At 47.6% G+C, this 25,682-nt stretch overlaps 1 protein-coding gene across 2 annotated transcripts in view; it reads right to left on the bottom strand.

Moving 5' to 3' along the window:
* The window catches only part of RNF216 (ring finger protein 216), an 883,004-nt gene that overhangs the window by 376,714 nt on the left and 480,608 nt on the right, over positions 1-25,682 (bottom strand). For both annotated transcript variants that reach the window (XM_085629139.1, XM_085629141.1), the window contains one exon: positions 21,262-21,410. In XM_085629139.1, the coding sequence (XP_085485265.1) occupies positions 21,262-21,410 (149 nt within the window). The remainder of the gene's footprint in view (positions 1-21,261; positions 21,411-25,682) is intronic.

The following is a 25,682-nucleotide window of genomic DNA, read 5'->3' as shown; positions in this document are numbered from 1 at the left end:
AGGTCGAGGAGGGTGTCCCGTCCTTCGCTCAGGAATCGACCCCACAACCCGGCCCCCCAGTCCTTCTGTGGGACACGGTGGGAGGTCATGGCTACCTCGTAGGCCTTGAACCACTGCTGGATGTCATCATTTCGATAGTACTCTTTGACCACATCCTTGGGGATGTGGACATTCGGCTCTACCAGGGGGGCTGGTTCTGGGCCACCCGGGGGTCGAGCTCCTTCTCTCTTTGCTCGGAGTTCTATCTCTTTCAAGCTGCGCTCGTGCTCCTGCTGAAGTTTTTTTTCCTCGTGCTCCCGTTGCAGCTTCTTTTCTTCTAGCTCTCCTTGTACTCGGAGTTGTTCAACCGCTAGCTTCTTTTTGGCTAGCCTTATCTCGCCTTCTATTTTCAATTTGGCCATTTCTAGTTCATGACTTCGGTCCCTTTCCCTGTCTGTGACGTCTTCCGGGGACCGTCCCCCGTTCGCGGCGTTGCTTTGTGCCTGGGGTTTATTGCTTGCTCTCGGGAAGTTCCTGAGCTCGTCCGGCTGCTCTATCTCTTCACAGACTTCGTCCAGTCGGGGAAGGGAGGCTCCGGACTCCACCCAGGTTTCCAGGGCTTGTTGCATTTCTTCCTTGGTGTTTAGACCAGTGGTAGCGATCTTCCGTTGTCTGCAAAATTGTTTCAGCTCCTTGTGTGTGTATTCACCTAACCGCTTTACACAAAACGTAGCACTCGCATCGGTTTCAGTGGTGCTCATGGTGGTTTCTTCTGCCGTTTTTGTTCGGTAGTGCGTCAGCCGTTCACTGTACGAACTCTAGATTGCGGGCTCGGATCCCGTCGCCTGCCACCAATGTTAGAAGGGCCAGCCTCAGGAAAGGACAGAGTGTGTACCTGACCGCCCTGCGCCTCACCCTCCCCGGAAGATGTAGCCGAGCACTGGCGGAAGACCCCCTCAGGGCTGGGTCTCGTATCTAGGATCGTACACGCTGATTTAATACCATGCAACACAGAGACACCACACCGTAGATTCTGAAACACGTATTCTTTATCTAGAAATATCGGGACCTTTATGATCCGCAGATTGTTCTGTACAAGTAGAGCAAGGGCTCATAGAGTCTCGGTGGAGGTAGGGGTAGCGGGACAATCTTAGGATCAGGGTCAATGCAGGTGCGTATCCGGCGCAAGGCTCTCGATCCTCGACGGGACGGTCTTTGGGGTCCAGCCGGACCAGGATAGTACTTGAGTGCGACCAAGTCTGCCGGGTTCGAATTCTCAAGGTTGCGAGGGGAGCCGCGACGGCGTCAGCAGGGCTCAGATGATTCCGGCAGAGGTCCGTCTCTGCCAGGAGGAGCCGCGACGCTGTCTCCAGGGCTCAGTTGGTTCAGGCAGAAGTCAGTCTCTGCCAGGTGGAGCCGTGACACTGTCTGCAGGGCTCACCGAGGTTCCAAGAGTTCCGTCGGATCTTGTGATGATGTTCCTTTAGCCGCGACCACGTCAGCAGGGCTCTCGTCGTTCCAGGTTCAATCTGCCGATAGTCCCAGAGCGCCCCTTGTTATAGGTCGACTCCCCTTTGATGTCCGGAGTCCTCACGGGCAGGGATCTTAGCCCTGGGGGTCGTTTGTTGGGGGTTCCTGCCACGCGGTCCTTTGATCCTTTCAAGGCGGTGTCGGGAGGGATCCCAGACACGCAGCAGGCGTGGAGCCAGCCCTCAGGGTGGCCGGAGGGCGATCGAAACCATTTCTTGAGAGGAGGCCAGAGGTGTGAGTGAAACTGCTCCTCCCTCTCCTGCTCACCGGGAGCTCTTTCTCCCCCCCAGCCGGCATGGCGCGACTAGGGGTCGGGGGCGGCCATCTGGGGTGCAGGGCCTGGTGTCGGGAAGATGGAGGGAAGGACGGGGGTAGCCCCGGGTTCTGTGGGGGATCAGGTGTGGTGTTGCTACAGGTCGGAATGGGCCATGCCACGAGGCCGGGTCCAACATTACCTGACCTACTCGACGACTTCGAGTGGGAGGACGAAGACTTAGGACTCCCGGAGCAGTGCCCAGCTGTTCCTCTCGACCGGAATCGTGAACGAAATATACGAGGAGAGCAAAGTGGTGCCGAGCCCTGACCGTAAGTTCCTAGAAAATTCACTACACACAACGCAAATGTGTACGACTGTCATCCTATCCTGCTCTCTGAGCCAGGATGGTATGACAGTCATACAACGACCCAGATTCAACACAACAGTAGGGCCACTTCAGATGCTTATATTAGAACAATTCTACTTCTTTATATTTACATACACCACTAGAAGTCTGCTGCAACATTGTCAGCAATAGATGAAACATGTGCTGGTGAGGGAAAAATTGACTAATGAATGTCTAATCAAGAACTTATGTTGAAACCTCAACCCCAACTTTGAATTCTTAAGTGCTTGGAGAAGCTCAATTTTGACCTTCGGAATCTCTTCAACAGAGAAATACTTGGTGGCTATCGTTCCTCCTAGAGCACCATATATTTATGGACATTTCAAACAAACTAACAAACTGTGAATAATTGTGATTACTGTGGGTGCGCGCGCCCTCTTTCCCAGCCACCACTTCCATATGCCTTATGAATTTACAAAACCTCTTGTTACGAAGGGACTGATTTTCATCCAGGGATGAAGGAAAATTTTACCCAACTTGGCATTTGTTTGTGGCATGTAGTGCTGTAGATTCACATGCTATTCATACTCTTGCCATCTATAGTTAGGCTCAGACATTGTGCAACTTGTTTTTCTTCAAAGAAGTCTTTGAGTCAAAAGGTATGGTCACGACTCCTATTGGTGGTAATGCGCATGGGCATCAGCTCTCTTGTTAGGCTGTTTTTCTGCACGGCTGGTGGGGATAAGAATGGAGTGTAGAGATATAGAAGATAACCATGCAGTAATAAAAGTAAGTAAAGGTGTCTGCAACAGCCCAAGGCTTCTAAGGTGGAGGGTGGGTACATGTGAATCTACAGCACTAGATGCCACAAACAGATGCTTACAAGGTAACATTTTTAGCTTGTGTCATGTGTAGTTCTAGACACACATGCTGTGCATAGACTGTAAATCATTTTTACCCAAAGTCGTGTCTAGCCAGATGATGTTGCAGATGGCTGCAAAGTGTGCGTTGCACAGCTTGGCCAACGTTAGCTTGTTAGCATGCTAAGACAGTGTGTGGAGTAGACTAGGTAGCTGCTTTGCAGATGCTAGCTATGGGGATGTTTACAAAAAAAGCCATGGAGGCCCCTTTCTTGTGGGGTCTGGAAAGGACAGGCAAAGGTCTCTTGGCTATGGTGTTGCAGGTTTGCATGTATTTCACCAACCAATATGCTACGCCTGCTTTGGAAAGAGCTAGACTCTTGCGTGGTTGGAGAAATAAACAAAAGATGCTGTGTCTTATGGAATGGATTATTTTTTCTAAGTGCTATATGAGTGTTCTTTTGACATCTAGTGTAAGGAGAGCCTTTTCTGAAATTAACTCTTTAGAAAAGAAGAACACAGGGAGTTCAATACTTTGAGGTGAAATGAAGAGACCACCTTGGGGAGAAACTTAGGGTTTGTCTGAAGTTCTACCCTATCCTTATGAACAGGGTTAAAGCCTGAACTCCAGTCATATGCCAGAGGCAGGTGATGGCCACTACGAAGGGTACTTACCAAGAGAGTAACTGTAATGAAATACAGTAGAGTGGCTCAAATGGAGGGCCGATCTACCTTGCGAAAACGATATTATGGTTCCAGACAGGGACAGGTGGCCCCCCAGTTGGAATGACTTGTTTGGGTCTCTCTATAAATGCTTAGATAACAGGGACTCTGAATAATGATGCATGTTCCCTATTCAATAAATGTAGGGGGATACAGCAGCTAAGTAAAACCTGAAGGAAGGGTAGGCAAGGTTTGACTATTGCAGGTGAAACACGTTTCAACAGACAATGTCTTGAACTGCTGCTACAAGAGAGCCAATGTGCAGGGGTAAGCAGTAGTGGACAAACCTTTTCCATTTTGCTGCATAGCAGGCTCACATGGTGGACCTGTGTGTTTCCTTTAAGACGATCATGCAGTCTGGAGGGAGGCTGATGTAACCAGACTGTAAGACCACCCCCCAGGAGCCAAATTGCAAGACTGAGCTGGCTGGGGTCAGGTACCCGGGTGTTTCTTAACTCTGCATGAGAAAGCCAATCCAGTTGGCAGTCTTTCATGCAGTACTACAAGAGGGTGGTGAACCGGGGCTGCCTTGTTCAAGCCGAAGCTACCAGGACGAGGCACGTCTGCAGGAGCCTCTGGACCACGAACGGAAGAAGTGCAAGAGGGGGAGAAGTGTATGCAAATGTCACTGTCCTGTTTATCCATCATGCATTGCCCATGGACTGGGGGTGTGGATATCAGGAGGCAAAGTGTGGGCATTTTGTGTTTTCAGCAGTGGGGGAGAGATGTAAGTCAATAAAGCCCCAGAGATGGAAATAGGGGAGTAGGACTTGAGGGAAGATTCCACTTGCGGACTTGTTGCGGCATCCTGCTGAGCAGATCTGCAAAGCAACTATCCACTCCCAGAAGGTAGCCCGTCAGTAGATGGGCCCTGTGGTGGTGTGACCCCCGCTAAAGGCCTCGAACTAGTGCGGACAACTGTGGAGTGTGTGCGCCACTTTGTTTCTAGACATAGCACAAGGTCATATCCGTGCGAATGAGGATTACCTTGTGCTGGAATGTGACAATGGCAGGCCTTCAGTGCGAACTGAACAGGCAGCAACCTGAGGTAGTTGATGTGGAAATCCAGTTGGCGGGTTGCCTAGAGATCTTGAGCGGTGAGCTCTTTTAAGTGCACCCTCACCCAGTGAGGAAAGCGTCCCTGTTGTAATGGTCACTTGGGGTCGCGTATCACGAAAGGGCCGCACCAGCAAAAGACTGGTGGTGTTCTAGATCCTTTCAGCGACCCTACGCTTGGGACCACAGGGTTGCTAGGCACTCCTGTAATAGAAGCATATGTAACCGGGCATGGGGTACTAGAGCAATGCAAGATGCCATCATGCCGGGGAGGCACCTGAATGTTCTGAACTTTTTCGGGTGACCCGACTGAAGATGAGGGAGCAATGTACTGAAAGATTAAACCCTTGCAGGACTGGGGTAAGCACGGTCTGCTACAGAGTTGAGGCCTGCCCCTAAAAAGGGTTCAATTTGAAGAGGCTGGAGGTAGGACTTTGCCATATTGATGGTAAACCATAGAGAATAGAACAGGTCTATGGTGGCATAAGTGTAGGCTAAGCACTAGCATTGGGTTGCGCTCTTGATCAGCCAGTCATCTAAGTACAGAAAGACATGGAAGGCGTTGTGCCTAAGGTGCACAGCTACCATTGCAAGACACGTGGTGAACATGCTGGAGGCAGTGGTGACCCCAAAGGGAAACAATTTGAACTGATAATGCTGTCTACTTACCAAGAACCGAAGAAACCGGGGTGAGCAGGATAGTTGGGATTTTTAAGTAGGCATCTTCAGGTTGAGGGCAGTCATCAATTCACCTTGCTACAGATGTGTAATGACATCCTGCAGAGTTACCATGTGAAAGTGTTCGGAGAAGATGTACTTGTTGAGATGCCCGAGGGATCTATCCTTTTTGGGAATGTGGAAGTAGGAGCACACTCCTGCTTTACTGGTGGACGGCACAGCCTCTGTGGCTCCCTTGAGAAGGAGGGCCTCTATTTCTTCCTGAAGAAGGCGTTGGTGTTGATGGGAGTGGGTATGTATGTGGAGTGGGATATTTGGTGTACCTCTGAGCTCCAAAGAGTAACCCAGAATTATGTTGAAAATCCATTGGTCTGAGATTATTCCTGCCCATAGGTGCAGTAATCCTTGTAGTCATCCCCTGGCCAGTGTAGTGTGATTGGGGGAGGGAGGTAGAAGAGATAGTTTGAGCAAATCATTGCTTGGCAGGAGCAGTTAACCTGGTGGGACCACCTTTGCCTCTGGAATGGTTACCCCTGTAAATTCCTTCAAAGTTGTCCTGGGGGGAGGTCTGCAGTGTTTGCGGTCTTTGAAAAGAGGTGGATGCCTCGTGAGAACTGCTCTTAGAACCTCCGCGGTGGACCAACTAAAGGAACTAAGGACAGAAGGTGTTTGTAGAGCTCCCATGGCCATTGAGTTCAGTGTCCTCCTTTATCTTACAATGCATCTGGTAAATCTGTGGTCCAAAGAGATGGCCACCAACAACAGACAGGTTGAGCAGATGCTGCTGGACTTCCAGCTGGAAACACACAGCTGAGTGTGCTATTGAAGAAGCACACTTGAATTTATCCTGCCGGTTGCAGTGTCAGCAGCAGAGGGCACACCGAAGAGTGGTGTTGAAGATGAGATTGCCCTTTACACAGGGTCATGGCCTCTCTATTTACACTGGTCGAGGAAGTGCTGAAGGAGCTCCTCCGTTTCGTCCCAGTGTGCCCTGTTGTACCCGGAGAGCAAACCGAGAGCGTTGGCTTTACGCCAATATGTTGCAGACTGAGCAGCGACGAGTTAATATGCCCGGTCTATTTTTTTAACTTTCCCAGTCTGGAGGAGATGCATCACCAGTGCCCTGGACGTTGGCACACTTGTGGACGTATGGACGACAAGGGAGTCAGAGGGAAGTTGTCCCCTCATGTGTACAGGGTCAGAGGAGGACACCGACGGGAGCTGGCTCATTGCCGGCTCCATATTGCAGTTTTTGTGCCAACCATGGCCTTCAGGCAGTAGTGGACCAGAAACCTAATGATGGTCTTATGACCTCAATGCCTGAACCCTTGAGGGCAGTGCTCGGCTTCAGTTCGGTGGCAGGGATGTGGAGGAGGGAAGAGTAGACAGCAGATTTCATTGGATGAAGTTGGGAACGCAGTGTCTTTTCGATTTTGGCATAACAGCTGAAACTCCCTTGAAGCATTTAGACCTGTGCTCTGCGACAGAAGTCCCCGGCTGTGGATCAGTTTCAAGTCCTGCTCGCCAAAGAGATCCAGAATGTCATCACCCTGTTGGTGTGCCATGGAAAGGAATGAAAGGCATCAAACTTGATGGTAGCGCAGGATTCTTTTTGGTTGTGGAAGGCAAGGTAAGCAGCAAAAGTGGCCATGTTGTGCTCCTGGGACAGACACAGGATAAAATACCTGATGCAGGTCTGTCCACGGACACTTTGCACGACACGAAGGTCAGTTCTAGGATGGAGTCCCTTCCATCACGGATGGAACATTCTCATTTGTTCATTTGCAGAAAGGCCCAGGAGAGATGAGGCTCCAAACGGAGTGCTGAAAAAGTCTTTGTCGTCGAACAGGAGCGTGACGGTTCAAAATGACTGTTTACAACAATGAGTTTAGAGGATCAGAACAGGCCTAGAAACAACAAAGCCAAAAGGTGTCAAACAGGCGCTTAGTGAGAACATGTCCAAACCAAAGGGTGGAAAAGAAAAACAATCTAACAATGGAGCAAATAGCCATGCGCACTACCAGCAAAAGGAAGAGTCACTAAACCTTGCGACTCGACTTTGGTGTAAAACAAGTTGCATACGTCAGAGCCCAGCACTAGATGGCAGGGGAATATGCACAGCATGTACATCTAAACTACACATGCCACAAACCTACTGTATCCTGCACTATCATCGGCAGGTCGTGGGCTTATGAGGGCAAAATCAAAGTGGCATGGGAATCACTGCAGAAGGGGTTAGAGGATTGCTGTCTCAACTGGAGTGAACAGCCTCTGCGGCCACCAGGCCGTTTGCTGCATACGATGGGAGTTTCTAGTGCAATGGCTGGGAAGGAGGATGCCGCAAGTAAGCTAGACCTTTGTAATAGCCCCTAAACTTTATATACTGTTGATTAAATTGTTTAGTTAGGGACAATAACCCCAAGGATCGAAGAGGGACCTCTATCTTTGAATCACTCAAGGGTCGAGTCAGCCTTGTTATGTTATATTAAACTTATAAATCGCTCGGCTACTCAAAGTGTCCCGGCGCTACTCCAGAAAAAAAAATGAACTACACACACACACATCAGAAACTAAAAGAGCAAAGTTTTAAGCTTTTTTCTAAACAATGGGTCCTGAATGTCCCAGAGTGCCAATGGAAGCCCATTCCAGGCCAGACCGGCTTTACGAACAAAAGAGCTCCCTCCAAGCCTTTGGCGCTTAAACCTAGGAATCTGCATCAGCAGCTGATCAGAAGAACGAAGCTAGGTCTATAGAAAACAAATCTCTTTTGAAGGTAGGAGCGCCCAGACCCGTACAGGGCCCGATGTACAATGGATAACATCTTAAATTTCAGCCGAGATTCAACAGGGAGCCAATGCAAGCTGTGTAAATGTCTCCGGACACTATGTGTGGAAGAAAGGCCCAGGAGCAGTCTGGCAGCTGAATTTTGAACTACTTGTAGCTTTTTAACCAAATAACCTGGGCTACTAACCAAAACGGCTTTGGCATAGTCCAAACGAGACAAAATCAAGGCCCGGACCACAGTTTCCTTGGCACTAACAGGTAAAAGAGGGAGAAACTTCCTCAAAATTTTTTGAGTGCCGAAGCAGGTTCCTACCAGTTTCTTCACATGAGTGGAAAAGTTCAGGTTTTCATCGAACCAGACACCGAGATTTTTTACGGTGCACTTACCTATAGATGGACGAGGAAAACCCGAAGGCCAAATCCTTTCCCTAAAATCCACAGGGAACGATCCATACAAAAGCACTTCCGATTTTTCTTCGTTGCACTTCAATTGTACACTCACCAGCCAGTGAAACACGGCCGACAAACAGTGCTGAGCGGCCTCAACCGAGTTGTCTCCTTTCCTCCAAGAGAACAATAGCTGAATATCATCAGCATAGGCCATCACCTTAGCCCCCAGTGAATCCGCAAGGTAAATCGGCGGAGTCACATAGATGTTAAAAAGGAGAGGGCTAAGCGATGACCCCTGCGGAACACCGGTTACCAACTGCATAGGTGTAGAAGCATAAGGTGGAAGCCAGACCTGCTGTGATCTGTTTTCCAAGAAGGATCTAATCCAGTGCAGCACCGCTTCTGAAACACCAATTACCTTTAGTCGATCTAGAAGTAAAGAGTGTGGCACAGTATCGAATGCCGCCGAGAGGTCGAGCATAACCAGGGCCGCTCTCCCACTGGCATCCAAACACTCCCGAACTGTCTGTCACCTCCAGCAATGCTAACTCCGTGCTATAAAAAGCGCGGAAGCCAGATTGAGCTGGATGAAGCAAACTAGACACCTCTACATAGTTGGTAAGCTGAAACGTAACAACCTTCTCGCAAACCTTCGCCAAACTTGGTAGGAGCGAGATAGGTCGATAGTTCTCAGGAAGCAGAGGGTCAAGAGAAAGCTTCTTGAGGAGGAGGAGGATCAGTGCCTGGTTCCATGATAATGGGACACATGCCTCACGAAGTGATGCATTGACCATATGGTTGACTTCGAAATTAATCGAGTCTGCCACTTCAGATAGAAGCCTAGCTGCACAAGGGTCCTTAGGAGAACCAGATTTGAGCGCCTTAAGAATCCTAAGGGTACAAGACAGATCCGCCAGTTTAAAAGTTGAAAAAATGGAAGTAATCTTTAACATCTGCTTCCCCAACCAGGCAGAAGTAGAATTCATGGACACCATTGAAAAGGAGTCCTGAATGCGAACTATTTTGTCCCTGAAAAATTTAGTTAAGGTGTTACACCAGATGATCGATGAGGGTACCACCAAAGCCTGGGCACTAGGAGACACAAAACTCTTCACAATAGAAAATATTTCTCTGGAATTATTATTTGCACGATCAATACGATCAGCAAAATATCAGCCTTTGGTCAAACCAATAGCCGCATAATAAAGTTTTTGTTTAGTTCTGAGTGCAAGTTTGGCTATGGGGCAATACCCGCTGGAACGCCATGCTCTCTCCAGTACCTTACAGGCGTGCTTCAGAATCCCCAATTCCGAAGTAAACCAAGGCTTGGATGGGGACTCTCTTCTCAGAATAGTCCGACCCGGAGCAGAGGGAGCGCCAATTGCAGTCGTGATCCAATCTGCAAACCTTGACACATTACCTCAACATCCTTGGAAAAGGAAGGGCGAGAGGCTGCCAAGCAGCTGCTCAATTGCCCAGCATCCAGTTTCTTAAAAGTAGGCGGCCGATTGACACTGCCTGGGCGGATAGGACGCATAATGTCCCAAGAAAAAAATATAGGAAAATGATCTGTCCAGGCGACCGGGTGAGGCCTTTCAACTACAACGGGAAAATTGGAGCACATGGAATCCAAAGTATGTCCTCCTTGATGGGTAGGATAAGTGACCCATTGAGAGAGGTGGACCAAATGCAGCGAGTCGATAAAAGCAGTCGAATCAGCTGTATCCATAGAGTCGAGATGGATATTAAAGTCCCCGAGAAGCAAATAGTTCGTGAACCGCAGAACTCTGTCAGCTAAAGCGTCCCCACATGAATCCAAGAATACATTAGCTATCCCCGGAGGGCGATAAATCAGAGACCCCCCAAAGTAAAATGGGCAGAGAGTTGTAAGCTAAAATCAAGAACCTCACATGCACCCCAAATGGAAGATTATTCGCTAAACAGAGCCCAGCACTCTCTATATAGGATAGCCAGGCCTCCCCCTCTGAAGACAGGGCGATCCACTCGATGGATTTTATAGCCAGCTGGCGTGGCTAAGGCCACAATAGGATTAGAGAGAACATCAAGCCAAGTCTCTGTGATAAACAATAGGTCTAAGTGATTATCAGAGACCATATCCGCAACATCTACATAATGCTTTCTCAACGATCTAGCATTAATGAGGGGGGCACTGATGTTCCCTTGCACCGATGAAACACCAGACACACTATCAGGAGAGACCAGGGGTCCTAAACAAAAACCACAGTCCACACAGACAGTGGCATTGGAGAAGCCCGCCAAATCATTGCAGTATGATGAACATTGAGGGGGTCGTAAGGACTTTAGAAACAAACTAGAGTACTGAATGGTATTACTACTAGTTGCATCCAGACAAGCAGTATGACTCGCCCTGAGCGCTGACGGGCGCAGACGGACTTGCCTTAAGCGCGCCTTCGGCGCGCCCTCTACGTGTACGAACAGAGCCCATTAAATACAATGGCTAATGCCGGAATACAACGTGAAATGAGTGGACCGCTGACCGCGAGGAACGCGCGTCACGTCCAAAATGGCGGCTAGCCGGAGAAGGCTACGTCTGCAGTGTAAGGCAGAGGTAGGGAGTCAAGCCCACACCAAATGCCCAGCAAAGCAGTGTCACCAGGCACAAAACGATCACAATTAAAAAGAGCTAAAAGTTCCCCAAATTAAAAAATCACATAGAAAATGAAACGTTGCCCCCAGTTTTGCCTTTGTAACAAACAATGCAGTTTTAAAACAATTTCTTAGTAGCGTAGCGGAGAGCACCTGTCTAGAGCGCCGCAAGTCTGACTAAACCCTGTTAAATAGGTTTGCCCAATGCCGGAACAGGACGTGAAATGAGTGGACCGCTGACCGCGAGGAGTGCGCGTCACGTCCAAAATGGCGGCTAGCCGGAGAAGGTTACGTCTGCAGTGTAAGGCAGAGGCAGGGAGTCAAGCCCACACCAAATGCCCAGCAAAGTAGTGTCACCAGGCACAAAACGATCACAATTAAAAAGAGCTAAAAGTTCCCCAAATTAAAAAAAATCACATAGAAAATGAAACGTTCCCCCCAGTTTCCCCTTACTCTGAACAGTATAGATCCATCAAGGAGCAGGTCTATAGGGGACATTCGTAGATTCCCTGAAAACCAAGTTGATCACATGCAGGTGAGCCATCTAAGGAGTACAGTAAGGCCAAGAGCATGGCCTATTCCATCGGTAGTAACCAGGCCTGTCTGCAACATCTTTTTTGCTGCACAGTTAGCACTTTGGATCATTGGGAGGTCCTTCAGAACAACCAACAATGTCTTTCTGGCCATTTCCCATCAGTGTGGGTGGAGAGTAGCGTGAACTGTCATGCAAGTCTTTTCCTAATCCAGTGAATTTCCATTGTGAATCACAATGATTTATCGGTTATGCGCCTTCAAACGCAGTCTGTTAAGAAATCGTTGTCTTGAATTTCTTTTTTTTGATTTTCCTGATCTGATCTATGAAAGTGTTGAGCCCTAATTTCTTTTGGCAAGGCTCTATCCTCGGATTCTTTGATGTGATCAATTCACTCATCATCAATTCTCGGATGGTTGCTTTCAAAATATTTTTCTGGGTCCCAATGATGACCTTTATAGTGACTAGGTAGAAATGTCATCAACGCTCTCTTTGGCGACTAAAGGGGATGCAGTCATTGCATTATTGATCTTGTGATTTAGTAGACATTTTGTTTATCATTCCTCTGCCATTGTGTTTGTTTGTATACAATGCAATGTGTGTCTTTATATGTATATTATGTGTAACCCCATAAGCACCATGTTATATGTTTGTACAGTTTCTGATCCTTTTTATGTTTTATAATAAGTTATTCTAATAATACAAAGTTGTTTTCAAGAAAGTTTCGTCTGTGGGTACCTTTATTTGTACTTTTGTATGTGGTTAAACGTAATTTTTTTACGTAAAAATTATTTTGTGAAACCCCTATGGCTATTATATTGCCCATTTCCCATAGGCATGGGTGTACATGATCTGAAGGCACACAGCCGTAAAGCTAGGCTAGCCGAGGGAAATATTTGTGTACCATAGGCATCAATACTTTTAGACTCACTATTTGGGAAGTTGTTGTGAAAGCATTTGGACAAACATTAAATGTTCATGCCTTCACCACACTACTTTCAGGTGTATGTATAGTCAGAAATTCAGGATTGCATGGGGTTGGCAGGTATTGTAAACCAGGGTCAACTGACAGAAGAAGCTGAGCATGGCTCGGGCCAAGTAGCTATGACACTGTCCCAACGGGCCTCATTAAAGGGTAATACGGGCTCAAAGATGGAGGCCTTGGTTGAAGAATTTCTATCAGTAAACTGGTTTTAGTTTCCAGAGTAGGCAATAGCAAATCTAGCACTTCTATTGATGTTCGCACCACTACAGCACCTTCTATCATTGGTAGACCACGTGGCGAGTCAGCTCGGTCTCTGGTAAAGTATCTAGTCCACTAGCATCTTGCTAGTTTAAGTACAGCCGTTCTTCATTTTAATGATGCAGGAGCAAATTATCTGCCTCCTCATCAACATCAATGTTGTATTGTGAAGGACATTAAGTATGCCCTGCAGCACAATGGAGTAGGGGGTGAATTCGGCCATTAGACTCTGAAAACTGGCATGGAGGTAGATACACGGTTCTGTCACTTCTGGGATGGTGTGAAGCCATTGTGGAGCAATAGGGATCCAGCTACAGGCGTATGGAAGCATTGGTGTAAAACAATCTCCAGATCCAGTCTGACTCCTCGTAATATTTTAAAGGTGATGAATTTGCTATTAGAAGTATCAATCTGAATAGTGGTGTCAGCATCTCTCCAGCTCCTTAAGCATCCAACATCTTTGCAGCCCGCTTTGTTTTTTGATTGCTAAGATATGGTGAGTAGGTGGTAGAATTGTTTAGTCGTTGCTTAGGGTTGTACATAATAGATGCACTCCTACTCAAAACAAACTTGGTAGTTCACATGGATTGCGACTAACTGGCCATGTGGAAAACCTGTGGCTAGCCTGGAGATAGAGCTATACCCACTACATAACAGCACACTCAACTGAAACAGCACCTGAAGCCTATGCTTGGCTAGTGTATTATGAAAGGCCGTATTATAAACCAACAGCACAAATGTTATGAACTGATATTTCAACAGAGCAGGATTAAAAGTTAAAAGAATCCAGAGTGAGTGCATGCATCTGTCATTATAAACCTATCCTGAGAAGAGTGCTGTCCCAGGTCATGGGTGTTAATGGATCACAATGGTATCACTTCCTCACACGACCTGAAGATTTGTGCTTACGATGTGATGTTCACGATACTGACTGCTTACAAGATTCTGTGAGGTCTGGGTTTTCAAAGCCCTCCACAAACCTGGCATGAGCAACAGGACACACACATGAACATATTCAACTCTGTGCCATTGCTGTTCTTTTTTTAAATTGCTACTCTTTAACATGGTAGTCCTTCCCCCATTGGCCTTCTGGATTCCTCCACTTGGTATCACTGATGCAACGCCACCAGGTTTTAATTCAATACGGATGTGTGCAGGAAATCGCTTAGATACGTAGTCCTGATTGAAACTGAGATTCTGAAGGATTGTGATACATGTGGCACAGAAAGATTGCAGTGACTGTGCAGATGTTAAGAATTTGCACACCACTTGGTTGAAAGGTCAGACAGCCTTGCACGCTCAATAGGAATGCAATGCTTGTTCGCTATTCAATGGGATGTATTTAAATTGAACCCAATAGAGGTAATTATGTCAGCTATTCTAATAATATTTCATCAAAAAATGGGTGAAGCTCTACCAACATGATTGTGAGACCTGCTTTAGCACTATTTTGTGACTTAACCCCTTCAGTGCCCATGACGAGATGGTCTCGTCATGGAGCGCGGTTGCGCTGTGCCCATGACGAGACTATCTCGTCATAAACCCCGCCCGCTAATGCAACGCCCGGCACAGGGCGGGGAAAGGGCGGGGCACTGAAGAGGTTAAGGAAAATGCTACTTACCAGTATGCATCTGTTCTTGGCATGTAGAGTCATATGCTTGTGCATTGATCGTCATCTAGTGTTGGGTCCGGATGTTTGTATTTTGTTTTTCTTCTAAGAAGTCTTTCCAGTCACGAGGTAGGGGACTCCTCCCTTAGGTGATAGTGCGCATGGACACCATTGTTAGATTGTTTTCTCCGCAGAGTGTGATAATGGAGCCAGTAAGAGTAGTTAGAAGGAGATACCCATGAATGTATGTATCTAAGTAAGATGTAACTGCAACAGGTATAGGTACCCGGGGAGGCGGTTGGGCGCATAGGACTCAACAGCTCTACATGCCAAGAACAGATGCATACTGGCAAGTAGCCTTTTTCGTTAGAGGCATATGAGCTGTTGATTATATGCTTGTGCATAGACTATACAGCAGTTATCTCCCTAACCTGTAGCTGTTGCAGTAGTCTGAAATAGTGTACATAAAACTGCCTGGCATACTCTAGCTTGTTGTGCTGCTAACACATCCACTGAATAGTGTTTTGTGAATGTGTGAGGGGTAGACATTTTGCAGCTTTGCATATGTCGTCTATGGGTATAACCCCTAAGAATGCCATAGAAGCCCCCAGTTTACATGGAGTGTGCTCTAAGGGGTACTGGCAATGTTCGTTTAGCCTTTGCATAACATATCTGTATACACTTAACAATCAACCTTGCAATACCTGATTTTGATATGGCATTGCCCATGTGTGGTGGAGCAAAGGCTACAAAAAGTTGATTGGTGTGAAAGGAAGGTTTTGTCCTTTCAATGGAATACAGCAATGCTCGTTTGACATCTAGTGTGTGCAGAGCACGTTCTGCCACTGAATCTGGTTGAGGGAAGAAAACCAGTAACTCAACCGATTGATTAATGTGAAAGGCAGAAATTACTTAAGGAAGGAATTTAGGGTTGGCCTGAAGAACCACTTAGTTTTGGTGCATCTGCAAAAAAGGTTCTTCTATGGTTAATGCTGGACCTCACCGACTCTGAGTGATGTGATCGCAACTAGAAAAGCCACTTTCCATGTAAAAAAATTGAAGTTTACATCTTTGCAATGGTTCAAAGGGTGGACCCATCAGTCTGGTGAGAACAATATTGAGATTGCACACTGGGGCAGGTGGACATATTGGTGGAAAAACTCATTTGAGTCCCTCCATAAATGCTTTAATGACAGGTACTCGGAAAAGAGACAGATGCCGTCTATTCTGGAGGTATGTAGCCATTGCAGCAAGATGTAAGCGGATAGATGTGTATGCTAAATTGGAACGTTCTAGATGTAACAAATAGCATATAATGTTTTGTACCGAAGCATCAAGCGGGTTGATGTGGTTGTTGTTACAGTAAATCACAAACCGCTTTCAGTTGGCTGCATAGAAGGCTATTGTGGTAGGACGCCAAGCTTCCTTGATGATATTCATACAGTCTGGCGGTAGATTTAGATAGCCTAACTCTAGGACTGCAGGTGTCAGATCGCTAGATTGAGTTGACTGGGATCTAGGTGTCTTATCTCGCCATGGCTCTGGGTGAGGAGACAGGGTGAAAGACGTAGTGTTTGATGAGGAACTACTGAGAGTTCCAATAGGGTTGTGAACCATGGTTGACGTACCTATGTGGAAGCAACTAGGATTATCGTCAGGGACGTTTAAGTTTCTGAACCACTAATGGAATGAGTGGGAGAGGCAGAAAAGCGTACGCAAATATCCCTGACCAATTCATCCCTAGTGCATTGCCTTTGGACAATGGGTGTGGATACCTGGACGCAAAGTTTGGCCATTTTGCGTTTAGATGCGTGGCGAACAGGTCTATGTTTGGGAAGCCCCACATCTGGAAGAATGGGAGGAGGACTTGAGGATGTAGTTACCATTCATGGATCTGTTGTGTCTGGCGACTTAGCAGATCTGCTATCTGATTGTCCACTCCTGGGAGGTGTTCTGCCAGGAGATAGATTTTGTGATGAATGGCACAGCTCCAGATTTCCTGTGCTAGCTGGGACAGTTGGAGGGAGTGTGTACCTCCCCAGGTTTTGAATGTAGTACATGGCTGTCATGTTGTCTGTACGAATTAGTACGGTTTTACGTACTAACTGAAATTGAAATGCGTTGAGCCAGAAAAATCATCGCTAGGAGATCTAGGTGATTGATGTGAAACGGTTTCTGTTGGGGGCTCCACATGCCTTGAATTGTGTGGTTTTAGAGATGTGCTCCCCAACCTGTTAGTGATGCGTCTGTTGGTAGTACTATCTGTGGATCCGGGTCGCTGAAGAGCTGCCCTTTTAACATGTTTTGTTTGTTCCGCCACTGCAGAGAGCGATAGGTGCGGCAGTCTACCAACACGAGATCTGATAACTGACCCTGAGCCTGGTTCCAATGACGTGCTAAGCATTCATGCAGGGGACGCATCTGAAGTCTTGCGTAGGGAACTATGAAAATGCAAGACGCCATGATTCCTAGTAATTGCATGAACACTCGAGCTGGTAACCGGACCTGCCCTTGCTGGTGCGGAAAAAGAAAGAACGGACGTCAGCGCGCATGGGTGGCGCCTAAGTAGTCTCCGTGACTTCATCTCGGCGCATACGACGCCAGCGATGGACGCGGAGCCGCACGACACCACCTTCCGACATGCAGGGGTACTTCTGACAAAAAACTTTCCGGATCCAGTCTGACGCCTGGGGATATTCTAAGGTAAGGAATCTATCACTAATGTGTCTCTTTCAGATCGTACGTTCTGAAATGTCCAGAGTCTGGCTGGAGTTGGATATGCTACAGCTTTGTGTGCGTGTATGGTAGCTCCTAGATAGTCTTAAAACATGGAGGGTTGGAGATGGGATTTGGCCTGGTTTATTGTGAACCCTAGTTGGTGAAGGAGTTGCACAGTTTTCTCTGTGTGTCACAGGCAACTGTTGTGTGAACTGGCCTTTATAAGCCAGTAGTCTAAGTAGGGGAAGACGTGAACATGTTGTCTCCTCAGGTAGGATGCGACTACTGTTAAGCATTTTGTGAAAACCTTGGGAGCCGTTGTCACTCTGAAGGGTAGGACCTTGAATTGATAATGTTGGCCTGCTACCACAAACTGGAGGTATTTGCGGTGGGCAGGGTGTATTGGTATATGAAAATAAGCGTCCTTTAGATCCAGAGTGGATAGAAAGTCGCCGTGCTGAAGGAGAAGAAGCACTTGTTGTGTCACCATGTGAAAATGGTCTGATTGAATGTAGAGATAGAGTTCTCTGAGGTCCAATATGGGCCTGAGAGAGCCGTCCTTTTTGGGAATTAGAAAGTAGAGGGAGTACACTCCTGTTCCTCGATATTGGAAAGGGACTGGTTCTATTGCACCTTTTTGCAATAAGGAAAGAACTTCTTGCTTTAGAAGCGCAAGATGTTATTGTGACATGAGGTGTGACCTTGGAGGAATATTGGGTGGAGTGCTTGTAAGTTCCAGGCAATAACCAGATTGGATAATTTGTAGAACCCATTTGTCGGATGTAATCGTATTCCAAATGGGTAGAAATTGTGAGAGACGTCCTCCGACAGGAGAGGAATGGTCGTGGGTATGGCAAACAAGCCATTGTTTGTTGTTGTTGGCGGAGAGGTGCATGTTGAATTACCTCTGCCTCTTCCCATGCCGTTATTTCCTCTATATCCCCCTCGAAAATAACCTCTTGAAGAGGCCGACTGATTGTTGCCCTTGTAAGAGGAGGAGGTATTGTCTGTAGAGATGTTTTTGGAGCTGCCCCTGTAATATGAGCGACGAAAGGAACCTCTGTTGGAAGGTGCTTGTAAGGCCCCCATGAACTTAGCAACCTCTGTGTCTTTTTTTATCTTTTCCAAGGATGGGCCAAAGAGTAATTACATATCAAAAGGTTGATTAAGGATAGAGGCTTGTACCTCAGGTTTAAACCCAGAAAACCTTAACCAAACATGCCTACGGAGCAGTATTATCAGCCTGATCTAAGGCACATCTGATAGAGGTATTGGTTATTAATTTACCCTCTTGAATAAGGTCGCTGGCTTTAGCTTTATGCTCATCAGGAAGGAACTCAGTGAGCTTCTGGATTTCATCATAATGATCTCTATCATATCTTGCCAGTAATGCTATCAGTTTACCGGAAGCATCCAATATTTTGGACTATCAGGAGGCGTGACATCCCGTGGTTTGGGAGTTAGCCCTCTTACAGAAACGACCAAAGAGTCTAAAGGTAACTGGCCTTTGATGTAGACTGGGTCATTAGGTGCAGCCCTGTATTTCTTCCCTACCCTGGAAGTGATGATCCTAGCTTTGACAGGGTCCTGAAAGATATCCTCAGTATGTTTAAGCAGGACCTTTAGGATCGGTAAGGTTTGGGTAGCCCTTTGAGATAAACTAAGGGTCTCCAATATAAAATCCTCCTCCAGACTCTCCTTACGGAGCTCTATCCTATGGTATTCTGCAGCCCTATTAATGAGCTCAACGTACCCAATATTATCACCTGGAGGGGAAAAGTCTAGATGGATACAAATCAGGGTCATGATCAGGTTGAGGGACATTAGAATGATCCAATGGATCAGGATCCTGTGGGATATCTTGTGGTGCATAGGCATATAAAATCATCATCATCATCACCACCATCATCCCCTGTATCATGTGGGTCAGGGGATGGTGGTGTAGGGGAATGTGCAGGTGAAAGAAGAGGGTCTTCAGAAATGTAAACAGAAGAAGAGTCAATAGCCACATTTTTCTTTTTTTAAAGGAATGTGGTAGTCCTCTGATAAGCCCATTTTCCTCTTTTCCGGACGTTTGGCATGAATGTGACCAGTTTCAGGGTGGATTGCGATTTCATTCTGTTTCAGATTCGGTGGAATTTCGGCCCGACACTCTTTAGTCGCTGTACTGTCTTTAGACGTCTGTTTCGGCGTCAAAAGTTTTGGCTCCAAAGATTTAGCTTTCAGCAGTGGCGGAACCGAGACCAGAAGGTGTTTTGGTTTCAACGCCGAAGGTTTTGGGTAGGCACAGGCGTGGAGACGGGTCGAGCCCGAGCCGGAAGGCTGTTGTCTGTGCTTCGGCGCCGAGCCTGAAGGCGGGGTGCTCGAAACTTTCTCAGTGCCGACCTTGGCCCGAAGGCAGAGAAGGGACCGGAGCCTTTTTCTTGTAAAGGAGATGATCGGGGAACAAAAGGCTCTTTACTTACTGTCTGTTGTGCCAGGGTGAAGTCTTCGGCATTGGAGTCAGCATCGGATACGGAGAAGTGCTCCTCCTCCATCTCGGCTTCCTGCGCTTGCGATTCGTCGTGATCGGACTCTTCTGCGAGGAGGTCTGGCGCCGGGCCGCTTTGCTGGTACATTTCGTGATGTCAAGCCCGACTATCACGGAGGGTTTTCCCCCACCGAAACGACGGGCACGCGTCACAGTCTTTCTCATCATGTTTCGGGGATAGGCAAAGGTTGCACACTTTGTGCAAGTCAGTGCGCGGGAACTTGGACATAACTTAAATGGAGTCCATTCCATCAGCTGCGACCGATCCCGGCGCGGGTATGTCCAATGGCCTTCCACAAATGTTCCAATAGAAGATTCGAGAGCAAAACGATGCGCGGAGACTGGGAAACGTGATCGATAAACAATACCGTCGAGGGTAGTGGCTTGCGCTTCGAAGGGGGTCCGAAGGAACGGTGCCGAACAGGAGAACAACAATTCACATCCGAACCAGATGGCGGAAAACCACAATCTAGCAATGAAGTCCATGTCCATGCACACTATCACCCAAGGGAGGAGTCACCTACCTCGTGACTGGAAAGACTTCTTCGAAGAAAAACAAAGTGCAAACATCCGGACCCAACACTAGATGGCGATCTATGCACAAGCATATGATCTACAGCTCATTTGCCTCGAACATGCATTTTCACATAGCATGGGTTTAACTAAGCTCGATTTAACAGTGATGCAACAGTGATGCAACAGTGATGTCTTCATGTGTCTTAGTGTACAAGATATAGCATGGTCAAGGCAATTGTGTGTGGGTTGTATGGTGGGGCAAATTACTGAAAGTAGGGGATGACTGAATGGGTGATTGTGAAAGGATGAATAAGATGAATATATGCTTCAGTGAGTGGATGGAAACAGTGGAAGGTAACCTCATGCCATTCATAGGATTTTGTTGGTGTGGCCTTATCCATTCATGCATTCACTCACCCATTCATATATGCACACTATTATAAATCCATCAACTCACCCATACATCTGTGCACCCACATCGCTCATCCATTCATGGATCCACAATTTACCATTTGCTCTTTCGTACTCACTCAATGATTTGTACAGCCACAGACACAAAATTGCCAGCCAGTAAAGAATCACTCATTATTCCTAATAATGCCAGAGCTACTAGCTTTGGCCATGGCTGTTCAATTGTAATGAAGAAAAGTAACTCAACCGCTGGCTCAGCAAAACAGTTTAGCTAAGAAAGCTATAACAGAAACCCTTTTATCTCTAATAAATAATTTTACTTTACAAGAAAACTTATAATTTCAGAGCTGCCTATATCAGGCGCAAATCAGCAAGTTCATATAAAACATAACTGATCAGTATATATGAAAAATATGGACTTCAGGAAAGAATGTCGCAAAATCATCAAATGCATGCCAATCAGAGCACAAACCTGACAAGCTCATCCGCACAGGCAGCAGCGATTTCCTCCTCTGCTTTCCGCTCATAATACTTGCATAGGATGTTCTCCGGTAACACCTTCTCCAGCTCACTGGTTGGAAAGTCACATGTGCAAGTGCCATCCATGCAGCTGAGTTCAGACTATATTGAAAAGAGGGGTGCAGGACATATGCAGGTCAGGCACTACCCAGACACACCAGTTGCCTATCAACTTTAAACTGAAGATGCTCCTTTATAAAAGCTTCATACAAGGTTACTTTATACATGTAAGCACCCATTGATTAACATCAGTCTATAAATGCAGTAATAAAGAAGTGAAACTTTAACAGCCCTACTCCAGCCCAAAGACAGAAGGCAGATTGCATCTATGTGCAACAACTTAATCCAATGAAATTTCAAGACCGGTCTTAAACACCATCCGCCTACTGAGCTAATAGCAATCACTAGCCAACATGCTCAGTATGGCCTACTGTATTTATGCCAATATTTAAGCAATGGGAAACATTTTCAGTTGAAGGCATTAATATGGCTACATTCTACAGATACCTGGATAGCTATATGCAAGTCTGTCTCGAGCTAATAAGCACCCACTTGATAACCCCCCACCCCCTAATCTGTGGTCTATAGTGCTGCACTCTCAGTCCTGCTGCTCAAGTCAGAAAGAAAAAGTAATCTTCTGATATAACAAATGAAAGCAGGGCAATACTGTATGAAAAAAGAAAAATAATAGACTGATGCTGCTGGGTTTTCAACAACGCTGTACACTGGACACTGCTGTACAGTCCCCCTGTTCATATGCTTCTGTGATCCCTCAAAGTATGTGTGCGATTGTCTAATATCTGATTGGCATGCTTAAATTACCCGTAAGCTGATAGTATACGGGATAAGAGGTGTCCAGGGCTGATAAGTTAAATGTCTGTAATGAACTGCAGCACTTAATTGGGAAGAGGTGTGGCGCCGCGGCCAGGGCGACCAACGCTGGAATCTGGGGCTCACGGTTCGATCCCCAGCACTGGCGGCAGGTCAGCCCAGCACCATGTGACTCTGGGCAATAGTTTGCTTAATCTTCCCGACGGTCCCCAGCGCCGGGATGCCTTTGGGTAACGGTTCGTGCTTTACAAGTACTGGATTTCCATTTAACTGTGCCAGCTCTATAGTGACAATGATGAAAGTTTGAGTCTAGGCCTGCCACTGAAGCTTAGTCGCAAATGGTCCCTATGGGGGAAATGTAGCCCTCATCTTCCACGGCAATAGGTGTAGAAAAGCCTTCCCTAATAAGGCTTTTAAATGTGATACACAAATTTATTGTTATTTCACAATGAAAATGTCTTGTTACTAACAAGAACTCAATTTCGTGAATCAATCTTATAACAAGGTGCTCCTAAAATTGTAATGGCGCACTGAAACTGATAAAGTGACTTACTAGTGCGCAAGTGCTATACATGATGCACAAGTTACTACTTGTGTAACGATATATCTGTAAGAGACATTAGTTAGTGATAGATTCCTTACCTTAGAACATCCCCAGGAGTCAGACTGGATCCGGAAAGTTTTTCATCAGCAGTACCCCTGCGCGTCGGTAGGTGGCATCGTGCGGCTCCGCGTCCGTCGCTGGCGTCGTATGCGCTGAGATGACGTCACGGAGACTACTTAGGCGCCACCCATGCGCGCGGACGTCAGTTCTGTATACGACTTTCCGCGCCAGGAACGCAGAGCCATACAAGAAACTGACCACTGGTGCCATGAAACTAGGGCCCTGCTGGGATGACCTTAACCTTAGAATCAGTACGCAGAATAGGGAGGATGGGTGGGGCGGTAAGGAATCTAACACTAACTAATGTCTCTTACAGATATATCGTTACACAAGTAGTAACTTGTGCATCTGAAAGAAACACGTTAATGATCGATTCCTTACCTTAGAATAGATACCCCAGCAATACCAACCCCCGTGGTGGGTCTGCGAACAGATTACACCAGAAAGTCACGGAGAACAGAACGGCCAAAGAAGCTGTCTCTCCGGACTTGACTGTCAAGGCAGTAATGCTTGGTAAACCTGTGCAGCGAGGCCCACATAGCTGCCTGACAAGTATCCTGCAAGGGAACGCCACGTCCCAAGGCAGTAGTGGCTGCAGTTGCCCTGGTAGAATGGGCACTCAGCCCCACAGGAGGCTCCTTCTTAGCCAAGGAGTAACATGCTTTGATGCACAGAACGACCCACCAAGAGATGGTTCGTTTGTGCACGGCCCATCCTTTTTTGGCGCCCACGTAGCCATCAAAGAGCTGATCATCAACCCGGAACTGCCGTGTACACTTCAGATAGAACGAGAGCGCACGTTTTGGGTCCAGACGGTGGAGCCTCTCTTCCTCTTTTGAAGGATGCAGAGGCAGAAAGAAGGTGGGCAAGGTGATGGTCTGCCTGACGTGGAAGGGCGTGACAACCTTTGGCAAAAAAGAAGGACGGGTCCTTAAAACCACCTTGTCCGGATGAACAGAAAGGAAAGGAGGTTTAGAAGAAAGAGCCTGGAGCTCACTCACTCTTCTGGCAGAGGTGATAGCTACCAGGAAAGCCGTCTTGAGAGTGAGAAGACGTAAAGGACAGTTATGAAGGGGCTCAAAAGGAGCGCACATCAGAAAGGTCAAGATAAGATTTAAGTACCATTGAGGCATTATGAAAGGCACGGGAGGAAACGTATGCGTAATGCCGTTCAGGAAACGGTTAACAACCGGGGACTTAAAGAGAGAAGGCTGATCTGGAAGCCTTAGAAAGGAGGAGATGGCCGTAAGATAACCTTTGATAGTGCCCAGAGCAGAGCCCTGCTGGGCCAAGGATAGTAGGAACAAAAGGACCTCAGAAAGAGGGGCAGAAAGGGGATCCACAGACTTTGCTGTGCACCATGCCACAAACTTCTTCCACTGGCAGGCATATACCATTTTAGTGGATGGACACCTGGCTGCCAGAATGACATCACAGACTTCGGGAGGAAGATCGAAATCTGTCAACTGTCGCCACTCAATCTCCACGCATGGAGGTGGAGGCTGGACAGGTTCGGGTGGAGGACCGTCCTTTGCTGCTGCGACAGAAGATCCTCACGAAGAGGCAGACGGATCGGGGAATTGATCGCCATGCTTAGTAGCTCGGGATACCAGTATCTTTGTGCCCAATCCGGAGCCACAAGGATGACTAGGGCCCTGTCGCGCCGAATCTTCAGCACTCGGGGCAGAAGTGGTATAGGCGGAAAGGCGTACAACAAACCGCAACTCCACTCACAACGAAAAGCGTCGCCGAGCGAGTGCTGCCTTGGAAATTCCAACGCACAGAACTGATGACATTGCCATTCTCTTCGGTGGCGAATAGATCTATCCAAGGCTCTCCCCGCTGCAGAAAGAGACCTTGCGCCACGTCAGAGTGCAGACGCCATTCGCGATCCATCAAGCACCGGCAGCTGAGTTCGTCCGCCCTGGCGACCTGCCAGGTGTTGAACCACCAAGGTAATGCCTTGATGTTCCAGCCATGTCCAGAGGCGCAGAGCCTCCTGACATAGGGTCCACGACCCCACCCGCCCTGTTTGTTGTAATACCACATGGCGGTGGTGTTGTCCGTGAACACCTGCACCACACTTTCCCGGACAAAGGGAAGGAATGCCTTCAGTGCAAGTCGGATCGCCCGAAACTCCAAAAGGTTGATATGGAGCCAGGACTCCGCCGGAGACCAGAGTCCTCTGATCTCTGCCTCTCCCAAGTAGTCACCCCATCCCAGGAGGGACGCACCCGTCACCGCTGTGTGCTCCGGTTGGGGAAGGGAGAGGGATCTGCCATTGATCCAATCGCGATTCGTGAGCCACCACTGCAATTGTCGTGCAGTGTCCTCCGAGATCTGGACATGATCGGACAGGTTGCCCTGATGCTGCGCCCACTGGAACTTCAGATTCCACTGCAGAGCCAGCATATGCCATCTGGCATGTTGCACTAGCAGGATGCAGGAGGCAATCAGGTCCAGGGGCAGGAGGGTCATCCTGACTGAAACCCCGGACAGAGGCTGAAAGATCAGAATCCTAGCCTGAATATCCCAGACTCGCTGTTCGGGAGGATGAACCCGGAACTGTGTCGTGTCCAGAACTGCTCCAATGAAGAGGAGCTTCTGAGAGGGGGGCAGGTGTGACTTCGGAACAGTGATGGAGAACCCTAGCGAATGCAGGTCGGCTGTAGTCTGAAGGTGAAAGACGACTGCCTGGGGCGAGCCCGCCTTCAACAACCAGACATCAAGGTAGTGGAAGGCGGACACCCCTGACCGGCGCAGATGAGCTGCGACCGCCATCACTTTCGTGAACACCCAAAGGACGCTGGTAAGGCTGAAGGGGAGCATGGCAAACTGAAAATGCCCGGGCCTACCGTGAACCGCAGGTAACGCCGGTG

Source organism: Triturus cristatus, chromosome 10, assembly GCF_964204655.1.
Source record: "Triturus cristatus chromosome 10, aTriCri1.1, whole genome shotgun sequence".
NCBI classification, from domain to species: Eukaryota; Metazoa; Chordata; class Amphibia; order Caudata; family Salamandridae; genus Triturus; species Triturus cristatus.
The sequence above is the reverse complement of the archived record's forward strand: the minus strand, read 5'-3'. Positions and strand labels throughout refer to the sequence as shown.